At 37.5% G+C, this 19,961-nt stretch overlaps 1 protein-coding gene across 1 annotated transcript in view; it reads left to right on the plus strand.

Annotated features, from left to right (window-relative positions):
- LOC150100509 (uncharacterized) overlaps positions 1-19,961 on the plus strand; it is a 1,094,033-nt gene that overhangs the window by 879,907 nt on the left and 194,165 nt on the right. Inside the window, exon 31 of the mRNA XM_090402670.1 lies at positions 5,352-5,478. Within this exon, the coding sequence (XP_090258796.1) occupies positions 5,352-5,478 (127 nt within the window). The remainder of the gene's footprint in view (positions 1-5,351; positions 5,479-19,961) is intronic.

Raw genomic sequence — 19,961 nt, forward strand, 5'->3', positions numbered from 1 at the left:
GCTTATGTGGATTTGCAGTGTGACCAAAATGGATTGTCTGAGAAATGACTATGTAAGGAGAACGGTGAAAGTTATGAACTTAGGAGCAAAGATACAGGAGGCAAGGTTGAGATGGTTTTGTCGTGTGATAAGGATGGAGGATGAGTATGTGGGAAGAAAGGTCAAACAGATGGATGTGCAGGGAAGGAGGGAGCACGGGTGACCAAAGAAGAGATGGAGAGAGCTGGTGGAGGAGGACTTGAGGATGAAGAACTTGGATATTGTTAGAGCCCAAGACAGGAGGATGTGGAGAAGACTCACTGAAAATAACGATCCTACTTAAGTGGGGATAAGCTGCAGAAGAAGAAGAAGATTTTTTTTATTTTTTTCAGAACACAATCTGGCTTCAGTAAACATAATTCAATAACTGATCATCTACTCTGGCTGGAAGCATCCATCAGCGATGCCTTCATAAAACAAGATCATTTATTGGTTTTCTTTGATATGAAAAAAAAAGCATACAGTACTACTTGAAGATTTCAGATATTGAAAGGCCTACAAAGCTTTGGTCTCAGAGGGAATTTCCCGCTTTTTTACAAGAACTTTAATCTAATTGAATCTTCCAAATCAAGTAAGAACTACTCTCTCCTGAACCTTTATACTCAAGAGGAGGTTTTTTTTTTAAAGACAAGTCTTATAAACTCAAGGAACTATACAAACTCGTCCAGAGATGGCTGTTATTGACATTCATGTCCACAGTGGAATTTGAACCCATGACCTCTTGGTTGGAATGCAGATATGCTATCTACTCAGCCAACATTTACTCAATAGCTGAACAACTTCCTCCAACCATAAGTAATGCCCTCTATGTAGATGACTTTATCATCTTTTGTTATTCACAAAAATTGTGAGGAGTCATAGAAATGCAGCTGCAGCAAGCCATGGAACTTCTTTCAAAATGAGTACTTGCAAATGGGTTCAGGTTTTCACAGTAGAAGACAGTTGGAATGCATTTTTGTCAGAGACATAGTCTTTATCCTGTTCTAGAACTTAGACTAGAACTATGATAATCCCAGTTGCATCAGAAGCCAAGTTCTTGGAACTCATATTTGATAGTAAACTCAGATTCCTTTCTCACATATGTCAGTTACAAGAAAAGTGCCCTAAAGCAGTGAGCATTTTCACACCCCATCTGCCACCTCTTGAGGTGCAGACAGATGTTCTTTTGTCCATCTGTATTGCACACTTATAAGAATGGAACTCCCAAGTTGTGCTTCCAGAGAGATCACTCTATGATGGTTCAATCCTGCTCACCATTAAGCCACATGGAGCATTTCAAATTTTGATTCCTAGTCTGTAGGTTGAGGCAAATGAACTGCTTTGTCACTTTGAGATTAACAGCTGTCTCTATTGTATGTTACAAAAATAAAATCCCTGCCAGACCATTCTAAGTAGTCAACTATTTTTTGTTCATGGAGAATATCTGCAACAATCAAACTGCTACATGGTGCTTTGGTTTAAGAATAGAAGCTCTAGTTATTGGGATTCACAACTGACTTCATTACACCACAAATCATGCTTCCACCATGGCACACATACATATATACCGCCATGTAGCTTTTCCAGTTGCAAGAGTAGCAAATGTTCCACCCCTTCTGTTGTTTATCAGCAGCTCTTTCAAGCTCATAATAGGAATGCTTTGATTTAGTACTGTCTATACAAATGATTCAAATTAAAAGGCATTAATGGGATCTGAGCAGATGCCATTAGAATGTAACAACTTTACAGCTGGGCTGGGCTCTAATAGTGCTTGCACTAAAATACATAAAGTTGCATCACTTCCAAAGGTGCATAATATACATAAATTCATGCAGTTCTCTACAGGCATTATATGTAGACCAGCAAAAACATCCAGTGTTCTCCAGAATCCAACTTCTATTCCATTTAAGAGGCCACACTTGGATATATGCTTGTTTTAGATTTCAAGCTATGTAGAGATTAAGGGAAACAAGGCTGCAGATACTGCAGCTAGGTCAACTGATTTCTTGAGCCCTCATCATCTGCCTTACCCTATACACTGTCTAGCAGCAGGCTGTTAGATGCAAACTGTTATCCCAGCAGCAAATCATGGAATGGAGAGAACAGTAATAAGCTCTATAGAATTAAATTTGAAATTAACTTGTGTCAGCCTAGTCTGTTCAGGGTCTGTAAGGAGGAGGTTTTTCTTGCTTAGCTCGACATAATCATGTATAGAAATCATATACAGGCATGTCATCACAATGACATGCCTGTATATGATTTCTGTAATACCAGACTAACTACCAGTCATATTTTAATTAACTGCCTTTATTTTGATTACGAGTGCAGCAATTATTTTAGTCACTTTCTGCCTGTACACTCAGGCAGATTTTATCAGATTCATAAAGTATCACCCCAGTTTTTAAATTTTACAGCACATCAACATGTACCATTTTATATAAATTATGCACATATTACTTTTTATCACTTTATTGTGTGTGTGCGCACGCTCGCATGCATACACACACATGATGCCCAGGCTAGAGGTATCTGAAAATAATAGCTTATAATGTAATAGCCACTCACTATATTTTCTCAAATTAAAGCTCAGCTGATAGGAAATCTCTCCAAGATTTATTTTATCCACTTTCAAGGCCACTACTGTGTATGCATAGTCGTAAAATGTCATAAAAAAGTCACAAATGTCATAACAATGTCTATTCCTAGATGTTGGATCAGAAGAGGAGGCTGAACTGCTTGTCCACCTAGATCTCTAGATATGACTCCATTGGACTTTTTTGCATGTGGCTTTATTAAAGACTGTGTGTACTACAGAAAAGTTTGAGATTTGGATGATTTGAAACAGCATATCGTTGCAACAGTTGCTCTAATAATGCTTCAGATGCTGGAAAATACTTGGCAAGAGCTCAAGTATCATTTTAACATCTATTGAGCTACAAAACGTTCCGACATTGAACTTTACTAACCTTCATAAAATTTTGGTGAGTTACTCTGTATAATAACAAAAAATTATTATAATAAACCTTATAGATGCTGAGATATATGTGTGTATTTTTGGATACCTTTAGCCTGGGCACCCCCCCCCCCACACACACACACATGTACATACTTTTAAAAGCTGTGATTCAATTGATTCAATCTATGTGTTATGAATGTTTTACAATTTCCTATACTCCTTTATACATCTGCTTTTTTACACATCTTTTATGCATATTTTCCTGATTTTGTACTCTGATTTTTATCTCTTTATACTCTTTTCCATATTTATTACTATATATGCTGCTGATAACAGTGTTTTTTTGTTTTTGTATTTAGTAACAGTTTGGAGGTGCAGAACCAGGGAAATTAGAGATGTTATAGGGGATTCAATCTATGTGTGGCAATGATTATACAATGCAATTTCCTGGGCTTCTGATTCTAATGGGTTGGTAATGACATTACACAAGCGTAATTGTGGGTGCAAGGGGATGTACTGATACTTCTGGTATGCATGTACATGAATACCAGAAGTATCAGGAATAAGGGAGAGAAGTTTTGGACATTCATCAGCTTGATTTGATCAAAAATTATAGGCATCAGTGAGACATGGTTGACATTAAATGATATAGTTACTGGGATAGAATGTAAAGGGTATTGCATTTTCAGGGAGAATATAGGAAATAGGACAGGAAGTGGGATGTTGCTGATGATAGCTGAAAAATTACAACCAAGAATATTAGAAATTAAGAGGATTTTAGGTCTGGGAGAGACAGTTCATTTGAAGCTATCCGGTGTGAGATAGAGACCAATAAGACAAAATATATTGTTGGTTGCTGCTATAGACTAGATGCTTCACAGGAAAATATAGATGCTATCTATTGGCAGATTAGTACGATGAGCGCAGGCTAAACAATATTATGGAAGACATCAACTATGATGGAAGTGGAATTTATACATTTGCTAAAGAATAATTACCTGAAACAACATGATATAGAGGAGACCAGGGGTTTCAAAGTGTTGGCTCGAGTAATAGCATCGCAATATATATCCATAACCAAGATAGACACTCTGCTTCCAATTGGAGAGAGTGAAAGTTGTGTCTCGATAAATGAGTCTAATGAGAGGTATGATAGATTTATGTTTATTTACATTAATAGGAAAAAATGATCGAAAAGATAGGAAATTTACATGGATAGAAAGAATGTAGGGACTAAACTGTATCTTTTCATGATCTTTGCATTTTCCTCCAAGATGCCTGCAATGTGTGAAATTAGGTATCACATGGTGGTTTGTGCTTCTTAGAGGCATGCTTGTAAGTGTCCATTTATACTTCCTTTGCAATGAAGCAGTTCTGTAGCATGATGTTTTACATGATGTCCAGGTCTTGTAAGAGATCCTCAGAATTGCAGCAGATAGCCTGTGGTCTATTCAGCAAGGATGTGATGCTCATATTTTAAAATGGGTGATGGACTGAATCTTGTATATAATGGTCTCTGAAGATAGGTTTATGGTGAACAGATACTGTATGTTTTCCAGATGGACTGCTGGATGGGAGGATTATATCTAGGAAGGATAATTTTGTGTCCATTTTTTTTGCCATTGTGAAGTTGGTGTTTGGGTGTAATTTACTAATTTTGGTTATGAAGGTCAGTAGAGATGCTTCTGATTCTGGCCAGATGGTGAACACATAATCCACTTTGTGTACCCAAAAGGACAGTTGTGGTTATATCATGAGGGGCACAGCGATTCAATTCTGCAAGGTGTTCTAAGTAAAAAAATTGGCTAATGTGAAGACAGGTGGCTTCCACAAATTGTGTAGCCTGCATGACAAAGTCCAACAGTTTGACTATGTCTGGAAGGAACTCCTATGATAACAACTGGTGAGTGTTGGCAAAAAGTACCTAGTATATAAAGACCAAATGTCGAAGCTGATCATGATGTCCATAAGCCATATAGATAGGTTTTTAATTTTTGTCAGAAATTCTGATGAATTTTACGAGTGTAAATCCCATGAATGGTCTGCATGAGTGCTTAAAGGACGAGCTGGGAATTTAGCCTGTCGTGTTGTGGCCCTTCTCTTAAATTATCTTATCAGTCTGTACTTTGACATCAATATTCACTAATCTGTCTTTGATATTTCTTTCACTGCACTCAACAACTGCTGTGAAGCAGTTTATTAATGACCATCCAGAAAAAAAAAAGCTACAAAAACTTGATTTGGTTTTCTTATTATCTGTGACATTAAAAACTGACCTGTTTAACATAACAAAAGCTTAAAATGCATTTATTTTTGCTTATGTATTTTGGTAACTTAAACATATAGTACACATGATTCATGTATAACTTTTATACAGGGTGAAGCTGGCTTTCCAGGTCCAATGGGATTTATTGGACTTAAAGGAGAAGTAGGATTTCCTGGAATTCCTGGTCAGGAAGGATTTCCTGGCATAAAAGGAGACAGAGGAGAAGTAGGACCTAAAGGTTATATTAATTTATGCATATATTTTATATGATTACCACTCACAAAAGGTTATAAACCTATTCTACATTTAAGTATTTTAGGTAGTCTAAAGCTAGATAATTTGTTTTTTCCTCTAGAGACAAGCTTGATAATTTTTCAAGATACATTAGGTTTATGATAAATAGGATAGTTGTCTCCCACCAGGTAACAGAAATTATATTAATAATTCAATAATGAGAAGGACATTGATCTGCAGAGATAAAAGGGTTATCATTCCATTGTATAAGACTGATCAATCCACACTTAGACTATTGTTCTCAGATTTGGTCACCAGGATTTGAAGGGGATAAATTAACTGTGGAAAGGGTACAAAGGCGAATAACAAAGATGGTGTCAGGACTGTACAATGTTAGTTATGAGGATTGGCTGAGGGAATGTGGACTGCAGAGTTTGGTGGATAGAAGAACGAGAGGTGATATGATTGAGACTTTTAAACTGGTGAAAGGTGGTTACAGTGTTGACACTGGGGAGTTCTTTTGCTTGATTGAACAGCAGGAAGGAGTGATGACAAGAGGCCATCCCTGGAAATTACGAAAGGAAACTGTGAGCAAGAGGATGAGGAGTGGTTTATTTGCATTGAGGGTGGTTGAACCATGGAATGCATTGCGAGAACGGTCAATGAGTTTAAGGAGTATGATAGACTTTGTGTTTCTTAGGGGGAACCTCCCCTCAATGAGTCTTGATAGACTTCGTGTTTCTTAGGAAGGACCTCTGGAGGCCTGGATAATAATAATATATATACCATCTAAAAAATTCACACCTAATGGCATTCACAAACATCCATGATAACTAATGAGATTCATATCCTGCAAATAAATGGTTAATGAAGAAATGTCAGTTGGAATTTACCTCTTTATGTTGAATTATCATTTTGTATCATTCTCATCAGAAAATTCTTGATATATTCTTATTATTAACACCAGACCTCCATGGAGTAAAAAGAATCATTGTAGGAGGCCAAACACTCTTACACACAAAGCCCATCAAACTGTGTTTTAAACTCATTCAATGTATCTACATTCACCACAATGTCAGGCAACTCATTCCACTCACCAACCACTCTTCATGCAAAGAACTTTCTCCTTATGCACCTGCTCATGCCCTCCTTATAAAGCTTCCAGGTATGCCCGCTTGTTCTACCCCCGCTTCTCCCATTTTATGAAAAATTTCTTCCATACTCCATGGAGGCATGAATAATAACAATAATAATAATATTAACATGGTAACAACCCTTTATATTTTATATCCTCTTCTTCCTCCTATTCATAGGGCTCTGCAAATTGCATTCCCTTAATCGTCCTCATATCCCACACCCCAAAGATCAGTCAGTCTTCTCTTGTCATTTTTTAATATATCCTCATAACCATGAAAACTGGAGGGGGGGGATGAAATCTGTATACAACACAATCAGGTCAGTATATTCAATAGCGCACGCACACACACACCTCCCAACAATATGGGATTATAAAAATCCTATATAACAGGACAAAATTAATCAGCTCAGATAACAATGCTCTGAACTTGACCATATCCTTAACACCTTCTTAGCCAATGGCTATAACCTCCAAAAAATATTAAAACCAGTTAACCATACCCCCTCCCCCTTCATAGCAGAGATTACTCTAAATATCACCATTCTATATATCTGGAGTATATCTGAAAAACTAACAAAAAATCCTAAGAAAATATGACCTCACAACTAGTTACAAACTGCATAAGAAATTGGCATCTCTTATCCACTCCACCTAGGAGAATACCACCACCAAGGGACCTGGAGAATACCAGGTTCCTTGCAGTTGCAAACTGTCCTACTATGGCCAAACAGGCAGGACAGCCAATATCAGGAGCCACACAGGATTAGCTGACCATGCATTGGACACCCATCACTCAATACGCTCGAAGAAGGCCACTTTATTACACTGCAGCAAGTACAAGTACGAAAGATTATACTTTGCAGCCTCAGCTCTGAAAAACTTCCCAAACCTCAGCAAATTTGTGTATATTAGAGTGTCCCAAATTTGGGAAGCTTATATGCTAAGATTGTCAGTCCAACAGCCAAGACAACCCAATTTAGCTTACTAGGGGAAACCTTTTAGGACTCTAGGACCAACTTCAGTTGCCTTTCTTCAGCCTAGCCTCATTTTCTTAGTGTGAGTGCTTGTGTGCACATCATTGTTTTGTGATCCCTGAAGATGGCAATGTAACATTGCCGAAATATAAGTGGTTATTAATTGAAGTTTTTATAATGAATAATTTAGCTTAAGTTGTCATTTCCTAAAAAATTAGAAGTATTCTAACCAATGTATAAGCTTATCTACAGGATGGATGAACTGGAAGAATATGATGCTGTAGAAGCAGCATGGGTTTGTGAAAGGTAGGTCTTGCCATTTTATAATAAAATGACAGTTGGTGGACGTTGTGAATGTATTTGACAGAATATTGCATGGAAATCTATTACATAAATTGTAGCCAGTAGGAAGGTTATGAAGCTTGGTGATATAGGTAAGAGGGATAGATATTGAAGAATAGTATGTGGGAAAATCAATTCTACCAGAAGATGGGGTGAGAAGTCATACTACATTACTCTGTACTTGGGTCAGTGCTATTTAATTTGTACATCAGCAATATAGCAAATTATTTATGGGGATATATCCAATTGTTTTCTAATTATGTAAATCTGAGTAGAGCAATACTTAAAGAAGATGATATAGAGTTCCTGCAGGATGATTTAATGAGACAGGAAGTACAGGCACAGGATAATGGCTATAATTTTAACATAGCAAAGTTGTTAGCAAAATTGAAATGACAGTATCATTGCTGTATACTACGTTGATGAAATGGGAGGAGACTTCAGGAAATTGATGATATTGAGAATTTAGGGGGTGGGGAGAAAGTGGGCAGGGAGTTGAAGTTTATAGGACATAATTCATAGGCAGCCCAAATAGCTCATCATCACTTGGATGTTGAATAATATGAATTCTTCAAATTTGTATCATTCAACAAATTCTATTGTAATGGAATGAATTTGAAGCGTGAGAAAGATGGCAGTAGCCTTGGAGTTTGTGAAGCAGATTTGTGCCATCAAGTTGGCCGAGTGGTTAGCATATCCACTTTCCAGCGAAATGACTGTGGGTTCGAATCCTGACATGGATGTTTGTGCTTGTCTGTGAATATACTAGTGGTGGTGGGCAGTAGATGGCATTGATGTAGATATTGTGGTTTGCTGTAGTTGGTGGATTGAGTGCCGAAGACAGAGAGTTGTAGAGTAGGTGCCCTCCCTCGATGAGTCTTTGGAGTCCTTGCAGGTGTTACGTTATAATAACAATAATAATACACACAAGCAAGGCTAGAAAGATTGTTATTCCACTTTGTAAGACTTTAATTAGGCCACATCTAGACAATTGTGCTTAGACAATTGCTGTAGTTGGTGGATTGAGTGCTGAAGACAGAGAGTTGTAGAGTAGGTGCCCTCCCTCGATGAGTCTTTGGAGTCCTTGCAGGTGTTATGTTATAATAATAATAATAATAATAATACACACAAGCAAGGCTAGAAAGATTGTTATTCCACTTTGTAAGACTTTAATTAGGCCACATCTAGACAATTGTGCAGTGATCTGGTTGTTTGGATTCCCTGGTAGATGAGGAAGTAGTTGAGCAGATACAGAATTGAGGACCACAATTATGACAAGTCTGTGGAATGCTGCTTATGAGAATAGATTGAAAGTCAAGGTTTTACCAAGGCTAGTTGACAGGCAGAAATGAGGACATAAAGTAATTAAAGTCACATAGTATTGACACTGAAGGGCTTTCTATATATTGAAGGAAGTGAAAAGACAATGAAGAGGGGGGGGGGATTACTCCTAGAAGGCTGTAAAAGTGTGGTTATCAAGGGTGAAAGGCCTACATCTTTTGATTGGAGGATGAGGAATGAGTTTCCTGAGGTGGCTATAAGTGCTTTATATAAATGATTTCAAGAAGTATCATAGGTATTGTTGGAGGGAGGCCTGAGAATAATACTTCTGCCAAGTCAGTCTGAAATATCTGTAAAGCAATTTATTAAAATTCTCTTGTGTAGAACACTGCAATTGACTCAATCAAAAAAAAAAAAAAAAATTCAATGGGACATCATCTCGGTCAATCCTGGCATGCTGTAATAAGCAATTGAAGCTGATTGGCACCAGTAGAAAAATGAATGATTATTAGATTATCAGAAGATGATATTAATTGGTGAAATGGTAAACACTAATCACTGCATAGGATATATTTGACACATTAAATGAGAAGTTCTTAAAGTATTTCATCCTTGTGAGCAGTGGTGGCTGGTGACAATATAAACAGGTGGGGCCAGGGACCAAAACCAACTTGACTTTTTTATATTTATATAGTGGGTTCTATTATTGATTTATAGTTATTATTTGTATTTACAATAATGTTTAGTCAGAATCCAATGATGCATTGAGCTATTAATTTTCTAAAATTGTTAAGACGTAACATATACGGGCTCAACGTATTTTTATTATTATTATTATTATTATTTCGGGCGACTCCAGGAGTCCTTAGACTCATCGAGGGAGGCCCTAAACATCATGTCCACAGAACTATGTGATTACATTCTCACAGTATCTATCATACCTTGCCTTGAACTCGTTCACCATCATAGCACCCACAACAGACTCTGGCAGCTTATTCCACTCATTTACCACTCTAAAAGTAAAGAACCCAGCTCTAACACCTCTGCTAACCACACTCTTGCCCAGCTTCCATAGGTGTCCCCTAGTTCTCCCACCACCAGTCCTGATCTCAAAAATATCCTCTGAATTAATCCTATAGAATCCCTTTAGCAATTTGAATGTCTCAATCATATCTCCCCTCCTCCACCTATTAACTAGTTTCTGCAACCCACAAATCTTCAACCTGTTCTCATATGGTTCATTCCATAGACCTGTTATCATCTTAGTCACTCGTCTCTGGATCCTCTCCACCTCCTCCCATCAAGAAGGAACCGAGGTGACCAAATCTGGGCACAGTAGTCGAGATGAGGTCTTATCAAGACTTGGTACAGAGGTACAATAACTTTCTTGTCTCTGCTCGTCAAGGTATTTTTCAACAACCAAGTGAGTTGATGAGCTGATTTAGCTACTTTTGCAATGTGCCCCTAAACTTCATCTCCCTATCCACCAACACTCCCAAGTCCCTGGCCTCATCAATCTCTTGGAGTACAGTTCCACCGATGTGGTATACTGCTGCTAATCTTTTCACCCCAAAATGCATAACCTTACATTTTGTCACATTAAATTGACATCCATTCTCCTTAGCCCAGAACTCCAATCTATCTAAGTCATCCTGCAAGACTTTGACATCTTCTGCATTCACTATTGCCCTACCCAACTTTGCATCATCAGCGAACAAATGAATTGTTCCACTTAGATCCTTCCCTATATCGTTAATGAACAGATTAAACAGCAGTGGTCCAAGAACAGAACCCTGCAGCACACCACTAGTCACAGGCCGTCTTTTGGACTCTACTCCTGAATAAACTACTCTTTGATATCTCTCCATCAAACCAACCACCTATCCATCTCACCAACCCTATATCCTTTCCCATATGTTGTAGTTTACGGATTAGTATTCCATGTGGTATCCTGTCAAACGCCTTTGCCAGGTCCAGCAGTATCAGTGTAAACCCATTTCCCTTATCCAGTTCAGCCGTCACCTTGTTATAAAACTTGAGCAAGTTACTGAAGCATGATCTACCCTTCACAAAGCCATGCTGTCCCCTGTACAGTATCTCATTTTGATCAATCCATTCCTGTATTTTTCCCTTGACTACTTTCTCCAAGACCTTGACAACGACTCCTGATATGCTGATCGGTCGGTAATTTGCAACCGTAGTCTTGGATCCTCCTTTATGCAGTGAAACTATTTTCCCCTCTTTCCACACCTTCGGGACTAAACCAGACCTGAGACTCAGATTAAACAACATGGTCAAGGGCACTGATAATTCCTTAGCCGCTTCACGCAAGACCCGTGCTGGTATACCATCCAGTCCCACAGATGTGTTCACATTAAGGTTCTGTAATAGACTAGTCACCTCCACTTCATTCATCACTATTCCCGTATAAACTAATGGTTCCTTCATTTTTTCAATGTCACCACCTGGATGATATGCTTTTGCTAAGTGCGTGCTCAGTAACTCCACTATATCGACTGATTCAGTGACCTCCTTACCATAGGCATTCCTTAAAATCATTTTGCCGTGTACAGTTTTGTTCTTGCTTGCAGCATATTGAAAGAACTGTTTGGGATTCTCTTTTGCTTCCAAAGATTTTGTATTAATAACACAAAAACTCGAAAGATTTCCAGTTGTGAGCATAGTTCAACGGACTAGAGTAGTCGACCAGAAATCCAAAGATGCTGCTTCGACTCCAGCTGGCCACCCTGCAAAATATTTTCGAGTTTTCATTTTTCAAGTGTTAAAAAAAAAGTTATTATTTCTATTATTACTCAACAATGTTGAGTAATATGCCCATCTCTGGGTTGGTTTCCAATTTTTCTTCTAGACTTAACAACAAGAAATGTTTTTCCAATAAACTATCGATTTTGTTCATAGTTAAAATGTATTGTTTATGGACGTAATAAAAATTTCAACTTTAAAATAAATTATAACAAAAAATGACAACAATAATTAAACATGCTAAAAACAATAAAACATCAACAATGAGAATAAATAATAAGAAAATGAAAGAATTGCACTCTATTTACTTACAAACGCATTGATTGGGCCAGACTAAATGGGCCCCAAAATAAGTGTTGTGCCCGTTAAACAAACGCGCTTGCTAGTGCACGTGCTTCACAATCAAAGAATCATGCACTATGTACGTATGTGCCAACACAGTGACTGGGCCAGACTAAACTGGCTCGAAGATAAGTGTTGCGCCTGGTAAACAAACACAATTGCTAGTTTAAGTGCCTCATACATGCCCTGTGTTCTACACCTATAAAATAGGGCCAGCCGTGGATGGCCACAGAGACCATACTAAGTCGCATTATACAATATTGCCACAAAATACTAATGTAATTTTTTTATTAAACAATAAAATGTGTTGGAAATAGATCAAAAAATAATAATTACAAGAAACATATTTTTTAAAACTACAATTATTGGGCTAGTTATACAAATTGGTGGGTCCCAGCCCCTATAGACGAGCCACCCCTGCTTGTGAGTATGGCATCATGCAGTGCATTGGGAATGGCAAAATTAGATTGATGAGGAATGAAGAGGAATATGAAGAATTAAGCAAAATTTCTGTTAATAAGGGTATAGACTTCATGATATTTCTATATTTTGAGAGATTGTTCCTCTGAGTTAATGACAGCCTTAGCATATTTGAAAAGTTATGCTTAGATACAGTTATTTACTTAACAACAGTGCATTATGGCAGCAATACACTAGGAGAAGAGAATAAATAATCGATTTTTGAATTTATTGATAGTTTGCCGGATTTCTAACCAACATCTTCAGAATACAAATTAAGTAAGTCCACAGCACTCAGTTTGATTGTTTCAGAAACTGAAAGGCAACAAATGTCCTAACAAAGTGTCCTCTAAGGGCCAGATAAAAGTGAAGATAATTCAGAGAAATCGGGCTAAATAGAGTCTTAGAATGACGGTCTCGAAAATTGTTGGCAAATTAATGTAGTGATTCTTGTTGTGGTTAGGGGAAATGCTTCATAGATTATGCTTATTCTAAAAATAGTCTCTCAGACCTATAGAGTCTTCTTTGCAATATGGTTGTCTTCTTCCATTTAATCCTATATGAAGGAATATCCAAAGAATAGTTTGCTTTTTACTTACCATGCAGGTGATCACGGATGCAGTTTTTTCCCTCTTCAATGCAGATGCTAATTAACAGATCTACCAGCTAAAGTTTTCTGCAAATATAATCTCCATGCAGCATTTAAACCACACATCCAACTAGCAACCTTCATCCATTTTCCTAAGGTAAGTTTGCACATCTTGGAGTGTGTAAATTTCCACATATCTGCAACTTAACCTACTTTGGACACACTAGTAAATCCTAGCAACACACAAAAACTCTGGTAAAGAACACACAGCACTCAATTAGAATGTAGTAAAAACGAGTCAAATTATAAATGAAAAGGAACTAATGTCCTTTCAAGGTAACCTTTAAGATCTCCCAGACATGAAAGATCTGGTAACCAGTCAGTCCAGACTGCATTTAGCCTAACTTCTCTAAATTATCTGTTCACAAGGTACTACCAAAAGTTTGGGACATTTGAATAGCATGTGCATAAACTGATTGCATACAGTCTTCTGTCTTTAAAGGGACAAGCACTATCCTTTGTGAATCAGAATATCAACAGCCAGTAAAGTGAGAGACTACTTTCTTGGGTTACATCCATTTTTGTAACATCGTGTTTTAGTGGTTTGGCAATTTTTTTTTTTTCTTTCAAGGCTGCTGCAAGCAGGTGTGCAAGTTGTATGCTGCACAAAGGCACTATAAAAAAAGTGGGGGGGGGGGGGGGCAAAATTAAGTTTTAAAAATCAGTTTGCCATTCTGAACACCATTCATGTGTGTTTGCTTATGTCAGATTTCACTTCTTCAGAAACAAGTGCTGTATATCAATTCAGAGAAACCATGTGTATTGTGCAATTTGAAACTATCATTACCACTGGCATCTTCCAGCGAGCATATTGTTGCAGTTGAGGAAAGCTCAGTCTAACAAGTATGAGCCAAGCCAGATCTTCTTCTATGCAGATACAAATCAACATCCTTCTATCTTTTAGTTGGTTCTCTAAATTAAAGCTTTGTAATCATCTCCACATGATACTTAATTATTGAAATATTGGAATATTCGTGATAATGTCTGCAATGGCTGTATGAAGGATTTCATAATTGTACATGCATTGCTTGTAATCAGAGCTATTTGTGAAAGTATAGTCTGATTTTCAATGCCAGTAAGAAAAAAAATATATAAATTTTTTTCATTTTGCTAAATCTATTTTAACATTTACATTTGTTTAAAAACTGTTATACATTTTATCGGGGGGGGGGGGGTAAAAATGATCAAGGGGCAGCAAAAAACGTTTTGCATAAAGGCACCTTACATGTCAGTGGCTGTACTGCTATCAGTAAGTACCGTTCTTTTTGTTCTTCCTCATTTTGTACATGTCATCCTATTTTCTTCATTCTACTTCTGGATATTTTTACTGCCCTATTTTTCAGACCACCATCACTAATCCATCTCCCTGCTGCTGTGTTTAACAGCAGCATAACCCTTGATATCTGGAAGGGGGGGGGGGGATCAGGATCCTAGTAGTCTCAAACTACTCTGACCTCTACTTTGGCAAAACAAGCAGGCCTATATGGTCCATTATTATTGTGGGCTTGCCTGTAAGGGTTACATTTAGTCTCCTTTCTTATGGTCTGGGGGCCAAGGACCAAGGTTTTCTATGATGCCAGTATGGCATCCTGGATAATGCTTGTGTTCCACTTCCAAACACACTCATGAGTTGCCAGATAGCAGGTGTGTGTGTGTGTGCACGTGCAGCTTCATGATGGGTGTGATGATCTAGTGCTGAATTCTTCCTTCGTTTAAGAATGGGCCTTTATTCCTCAAGTTTATCAGGGTCCTCAACAAGCCCAACCAAGTACAGAAACTACAAAAGGAAAACACACCAGAAACACCTACAAATATATTTTTTTTGTTTATACATGCAACAAGTGAACAGCTGATCAGGAATATGTTACTCTTCTTTATGCAGAAGAGCTTCGAAAGAGTAGCAGGATCTCCAAAATCAGTAAAACAAAAAAACTCCATTCCATCGACATTCTTTTTGAACCCTCCCCAGAAAAAATCAGAGTAGCTCCTTTGTACAACATTACCTAGAAAATACCAATCACATTAAACATCCCCCCCCCCACACACACACAATAAGACTGAACTTTTCTTGAAGAATTGAGGAACTCCTCAACGATCTTTATGAGAATATTTACTCTAAATTGAAAGAACAGGGAGTGGCAGTCAAAAGAATTCACCTGTTTAGTGATGGTATTATAGTGCCCATCAAGAATATCATTCTTGTCTAATACCCCTAAATCATCCACCATCAGTGACAGCAAGATATCTCACTTTTCCTGTTAGGCCCTTTATCTCGAAACCCATTATGCTGCTTTAAAGGTCAGGTCATGCTTAGACTACTTGTGGCTCTGCTATCTGCATCTGATGTGACAATAAAAAGCATGAGAATAAAGACTGAATGAGCAAGATACCCAAATGAGCTAATTGCAATGGAGAACATCCAGCCTACTCCCAGTTTTTGCCAAAGGCAAAAGAATGAAAAGAAAATTTAAAAGATCAATACTTAGCAAAACATACCATAACAGGAGGAAAAGAGAAAATATAACACTAGAAAAACATCTGGTGGAAAACTGTTACACCGAGAATGGAACAGTAAAGAAGTGTAGAATCTTGTGGTATCCAATCATAATTTCTTAAATGGTTACATTTTGAAGATTGTATGTTGACTTTTGTGACTGACTGTACATGTTAACATAACACAAAAGTCCACGTACAATCCTTCAAAATGTAACCATTTAAGAAACTGACTGTTTGACAAACTGCACATTTAATAACCTTATACTGTAAAATAATTTATGATTGAAACAAAATAAATGCACAAGAATATGCAAATAACATCATATGAACTTATTCTTATTTAAGCAATCAAGAAACGGTATTACATCATGTTGTTTATTTATTAGACTCCTGGATGTGATAAAGTGGTGTGGTGCATAGTTCATGTTTATTAAGAATTCTTGAAATCTTTTTGGATGTGCCTTTAATGTATGGGATGGCAACTGTTTTGTTGTAGTTCTCTGTGGTGGATAGTGGGTTTCTTAGAAGTACCCTGTCTACGAAGTATCCTGCTAATGTAATCAAGCCTACTACGGTCAAACAGGAAGAACCGTGAACATCCGTATCAACGAACACAAAAGTTACATCCGGCATTATCACTATGGCAAGTCGGGCCTAGCAGACCATATTCTGGATACCCCTGCACACAGGATCAACTGCAAGAACACAAAAGTACAGCAGAGAAGCTCTTTCAAGTCAGAGAGATTGTTCTTAGAGGCAACAGAAGCCCTGAAACACACTCCAAATCTCGACAAATATGGCTGTGTAAATTTGCCTAAAATCTGGGAGACAGTCATCTTAAGAAAAAACTAGTACCGGTTTTTTTCTCTGTTTAGGACTCTAATCTTATGTGATAGCTGCAATTTTTTTTTTTTTTTTTTCAGTTAGAGGGTGCCAAAATCAAGACTCTAGTCTTTGTGTTGCTGCTACAATTTTATTTAACTAGTCAGTTGATTACACCATATTGTTATAGTCTCGCGTATTGTGACAAACTGTGTTTTTGTGCTCTGAAGATGCTGGTTATAACACCAGCGAAATATCAGCAATAAGTTAATAAATTAATTATTCACTTATTTTTCTGTGTTCTAACATATACCGTTAAAAATAAACAACATGTATGGCGAACACACAAGTCTCTCCACACGGTATTGCATCATGCTGCTGAAAAGTTAATCTTGTGTGTGTGTGTGTGTGTGTGTGTGTGTGTGTGTGTGTGTGTGTGTGTGTGTGTGTGTGTGTGTGTGTGTGTTAATCATGTTCTTTATAGTGTTTTACGGTTAAAATAAACCCAGAAAAAGAAATTTCACTCAACATGAGAAATGTGATAATACAGTTGCGAAAAGAAAAAAGCAAAAAAAAATTATCGTGAGATTTCACATATTGATGAAAAAAGTTGTTCAAATATCTACAAGCTGTTATTAGGAATTACAAGTTAGCTGGAAATGTGTTCAACACAGCTGGAAGTCATCACCCCAGAGTATTAAGTGATTATGATTGCTCAAGCTGTTCTAAAAGGAGTCAAATCAAATCCGAAAATATCTGCTCCACAATTAACGGAATACATTGCAATGAAACTGGTAACACTGTGCATGCTGAGACTGTGTGAAGAACTGTTCGATCTAAAGGATTTAATGATAGGGTTCCAGAAGAAAGCCTCTAATAATCCTAACAAATCACACAAAAAGACTTAACTTTGTCAAAGAGTATGTCAACAAAGACTTTGGTTTTTGGAAACAGTCCTATTTACCAATGAAAGCAAATATAATATTTTTGGATCTGATAGTCATGGAAAAATTCGGCAATGGAAAACTGAAGAAATGAAACCCGAAAATTTGGTTCCCACAGTCAAGCATGGTGGAGGCAATATAATGGTTTGGGGATCTATGGTGGTGGCTGGTGTTGGGAAATTAGTTTTCATCTAGGGTCAATGGACCACCTATGATTCTTGAAGATATTGCAGGCCAATTTACAGACATCTGTTGCCAGCTTAGGACTTGAAGCCGATGGATCTTTCAGCAGGATAATGATCCTAAGCACACAGCCAAGATTGCCAAGGTGTAGCTGCTTTACAAGGTACATGAACAGCTCCACTTACTTCCCCAGTCACTGGACTTAAATCCAATTGAACACCTATGGGATGAACTTGAGAGAAGAGTTCAAAAATGCACTATTCTAATTGGGAATCCTTGAAGGAAGCATTAACCCAGGCATGGTCTGAAATTACACTGGATACCACAAAATCTCTTATTCATTTAAGGTTACATGGTGGTCAGCATTTATGGTTAAGAATTTAGGGATACACAACACGTGTTAAAATAATTACTTTATTTAATATTAGGAAAGTAACATTTGACATTTCGACCTTTGTATTGAGGTCAAAACGTCAAATTTTTCTGATGATGACATCAATACAGAGGTAAACGTCAAATGTTACTTTCCTGATATTAAGTAAAGTAATTATTTTAACACGTGTGGTGTGTATCCCTAAATTCTTAACAACTTAGGGTTATATGTTGACTTTTGTGACTAACTGTATCTCTGTTCTACTTTCTCACAAATTCATCGTCCCTAAGCAGAATGATTTGAAATTCCTATAGAATGAATTACAGAAATCAATGAAGAAAGGCATCACACCTGAAAATACACTAAACATAATTTCGCTTCACAACATGATAGCTGTGATCAGTAGGCAGTGTTCAGTTTAGTTAAAATTCTCTGTTAATTAAATTCTTTGGATTTCTTGTGTGTGGTTTTAAGAGGGAGTAAAATGGCAGTGAGTCATGGATTGGTGTGAAAGATGTGTAAGAGACATGGATTTTTCAAAAATGGTGAGGTGCTATGAATGCAGTATATATGCTTGGGAGAAAGATTGAAGATATCTGTGTGTAGAGGATTAATATGAGAGCGTTTGGATGTGCAAGAAGTGTAACATGCTTATGAATTATGAAGTGTCTTTAAATGTTAGTGGTATCTGGCAAAAGTCAGAGCAGGAGATGATGAATGTGGCTATGGAAGTAAGCAGGGTTGAAGATATGATTGAGTGCATGAAAGACTACGTGGCTGTTGATATCAGTGAGAGAGGAGGTGCAACTAGCTATACATTAGCAACAATGAGCTGTAAGACAGTGGATGTGTAAGGTAAAGTGAATGCCATTGGCAGAAATGACAATGAGAAAGTAACTGAAGACTTGGTAAAGATGAGGGAAGAGATTAAACATATGAGGAATGAACTGCAGAGAATTATAATTTCCTTGGAAATGTGAGGAAGAATGGGATAAAAGATGTCTTTTTGAAAGAGATATTGAGTGATTCGAGAGCATAGCCCTTTATGGATATTCAATGATTAGAGGTGTGCTGAGTGAAAAGGTGTACAAGGTTTGTTTATTGGGAGGTAGAATAAGAAGGGGGATTGAAGTACCAGATAAGACCTGGTTGGCTGAGTGGTTAGTGTATCTGCTCTCCAGCCAAAAGGCTGCAGGTTCAAATCCTGCCATGGGCATGGATGTTTGTGATCACTGTAGTACGTGGATGGAGTGGTGGAGATGGAAAATTGTACAGTAGGTGCCATCCCTTAATGAGCATTTGGAATCTTTGGAGGGGTCACATAATAATAATCATAAAGACAAATTAATGAGCAAAACAGTTGATAGTAATAGTTGGCACAAATGATTTGGCTGGTAACAAGTAGGATGTAAGGATGGATGTCAGGAGACTGTTAATTATTATTATTATTAAGAGAGACCTCCAGGGAGTCAGGGATTCGAGTGAGGCCGTGCGCCAGCTATCATACTTATTCTTGAATTCATTCACACTGCTTGCACTCACAAATCCAGTGGCAGTCCATTCCAATCATGTACCAACCTATGAGGAAAAATCTAGCCCTCACCCCCTTCTTAGTGGCTGACTGTTTGACAAAATTCATTCTCAGTTTCAAAGGATGCCCTCGCCCTCTTGTCCTTTTCCCACCCAACATAAATTAAAAGATTCCAAACTGAAATCCTGTA

This window comes from Typopeltis vanoorti, chromosome 13 (assembly GCF_054136105.1).
Source record: "Typopeltis vanoorti isolate ZY-2024b chromosome 13, IOZ_Tvanoo_1.0, whole genome shotgun sequence".
NCBI lineage: Eukaryota > Metazoa > Arthropoda > Arachnida > Uropygi > Thelyphonidae > Typopeltis > Typopeltis vanoorti.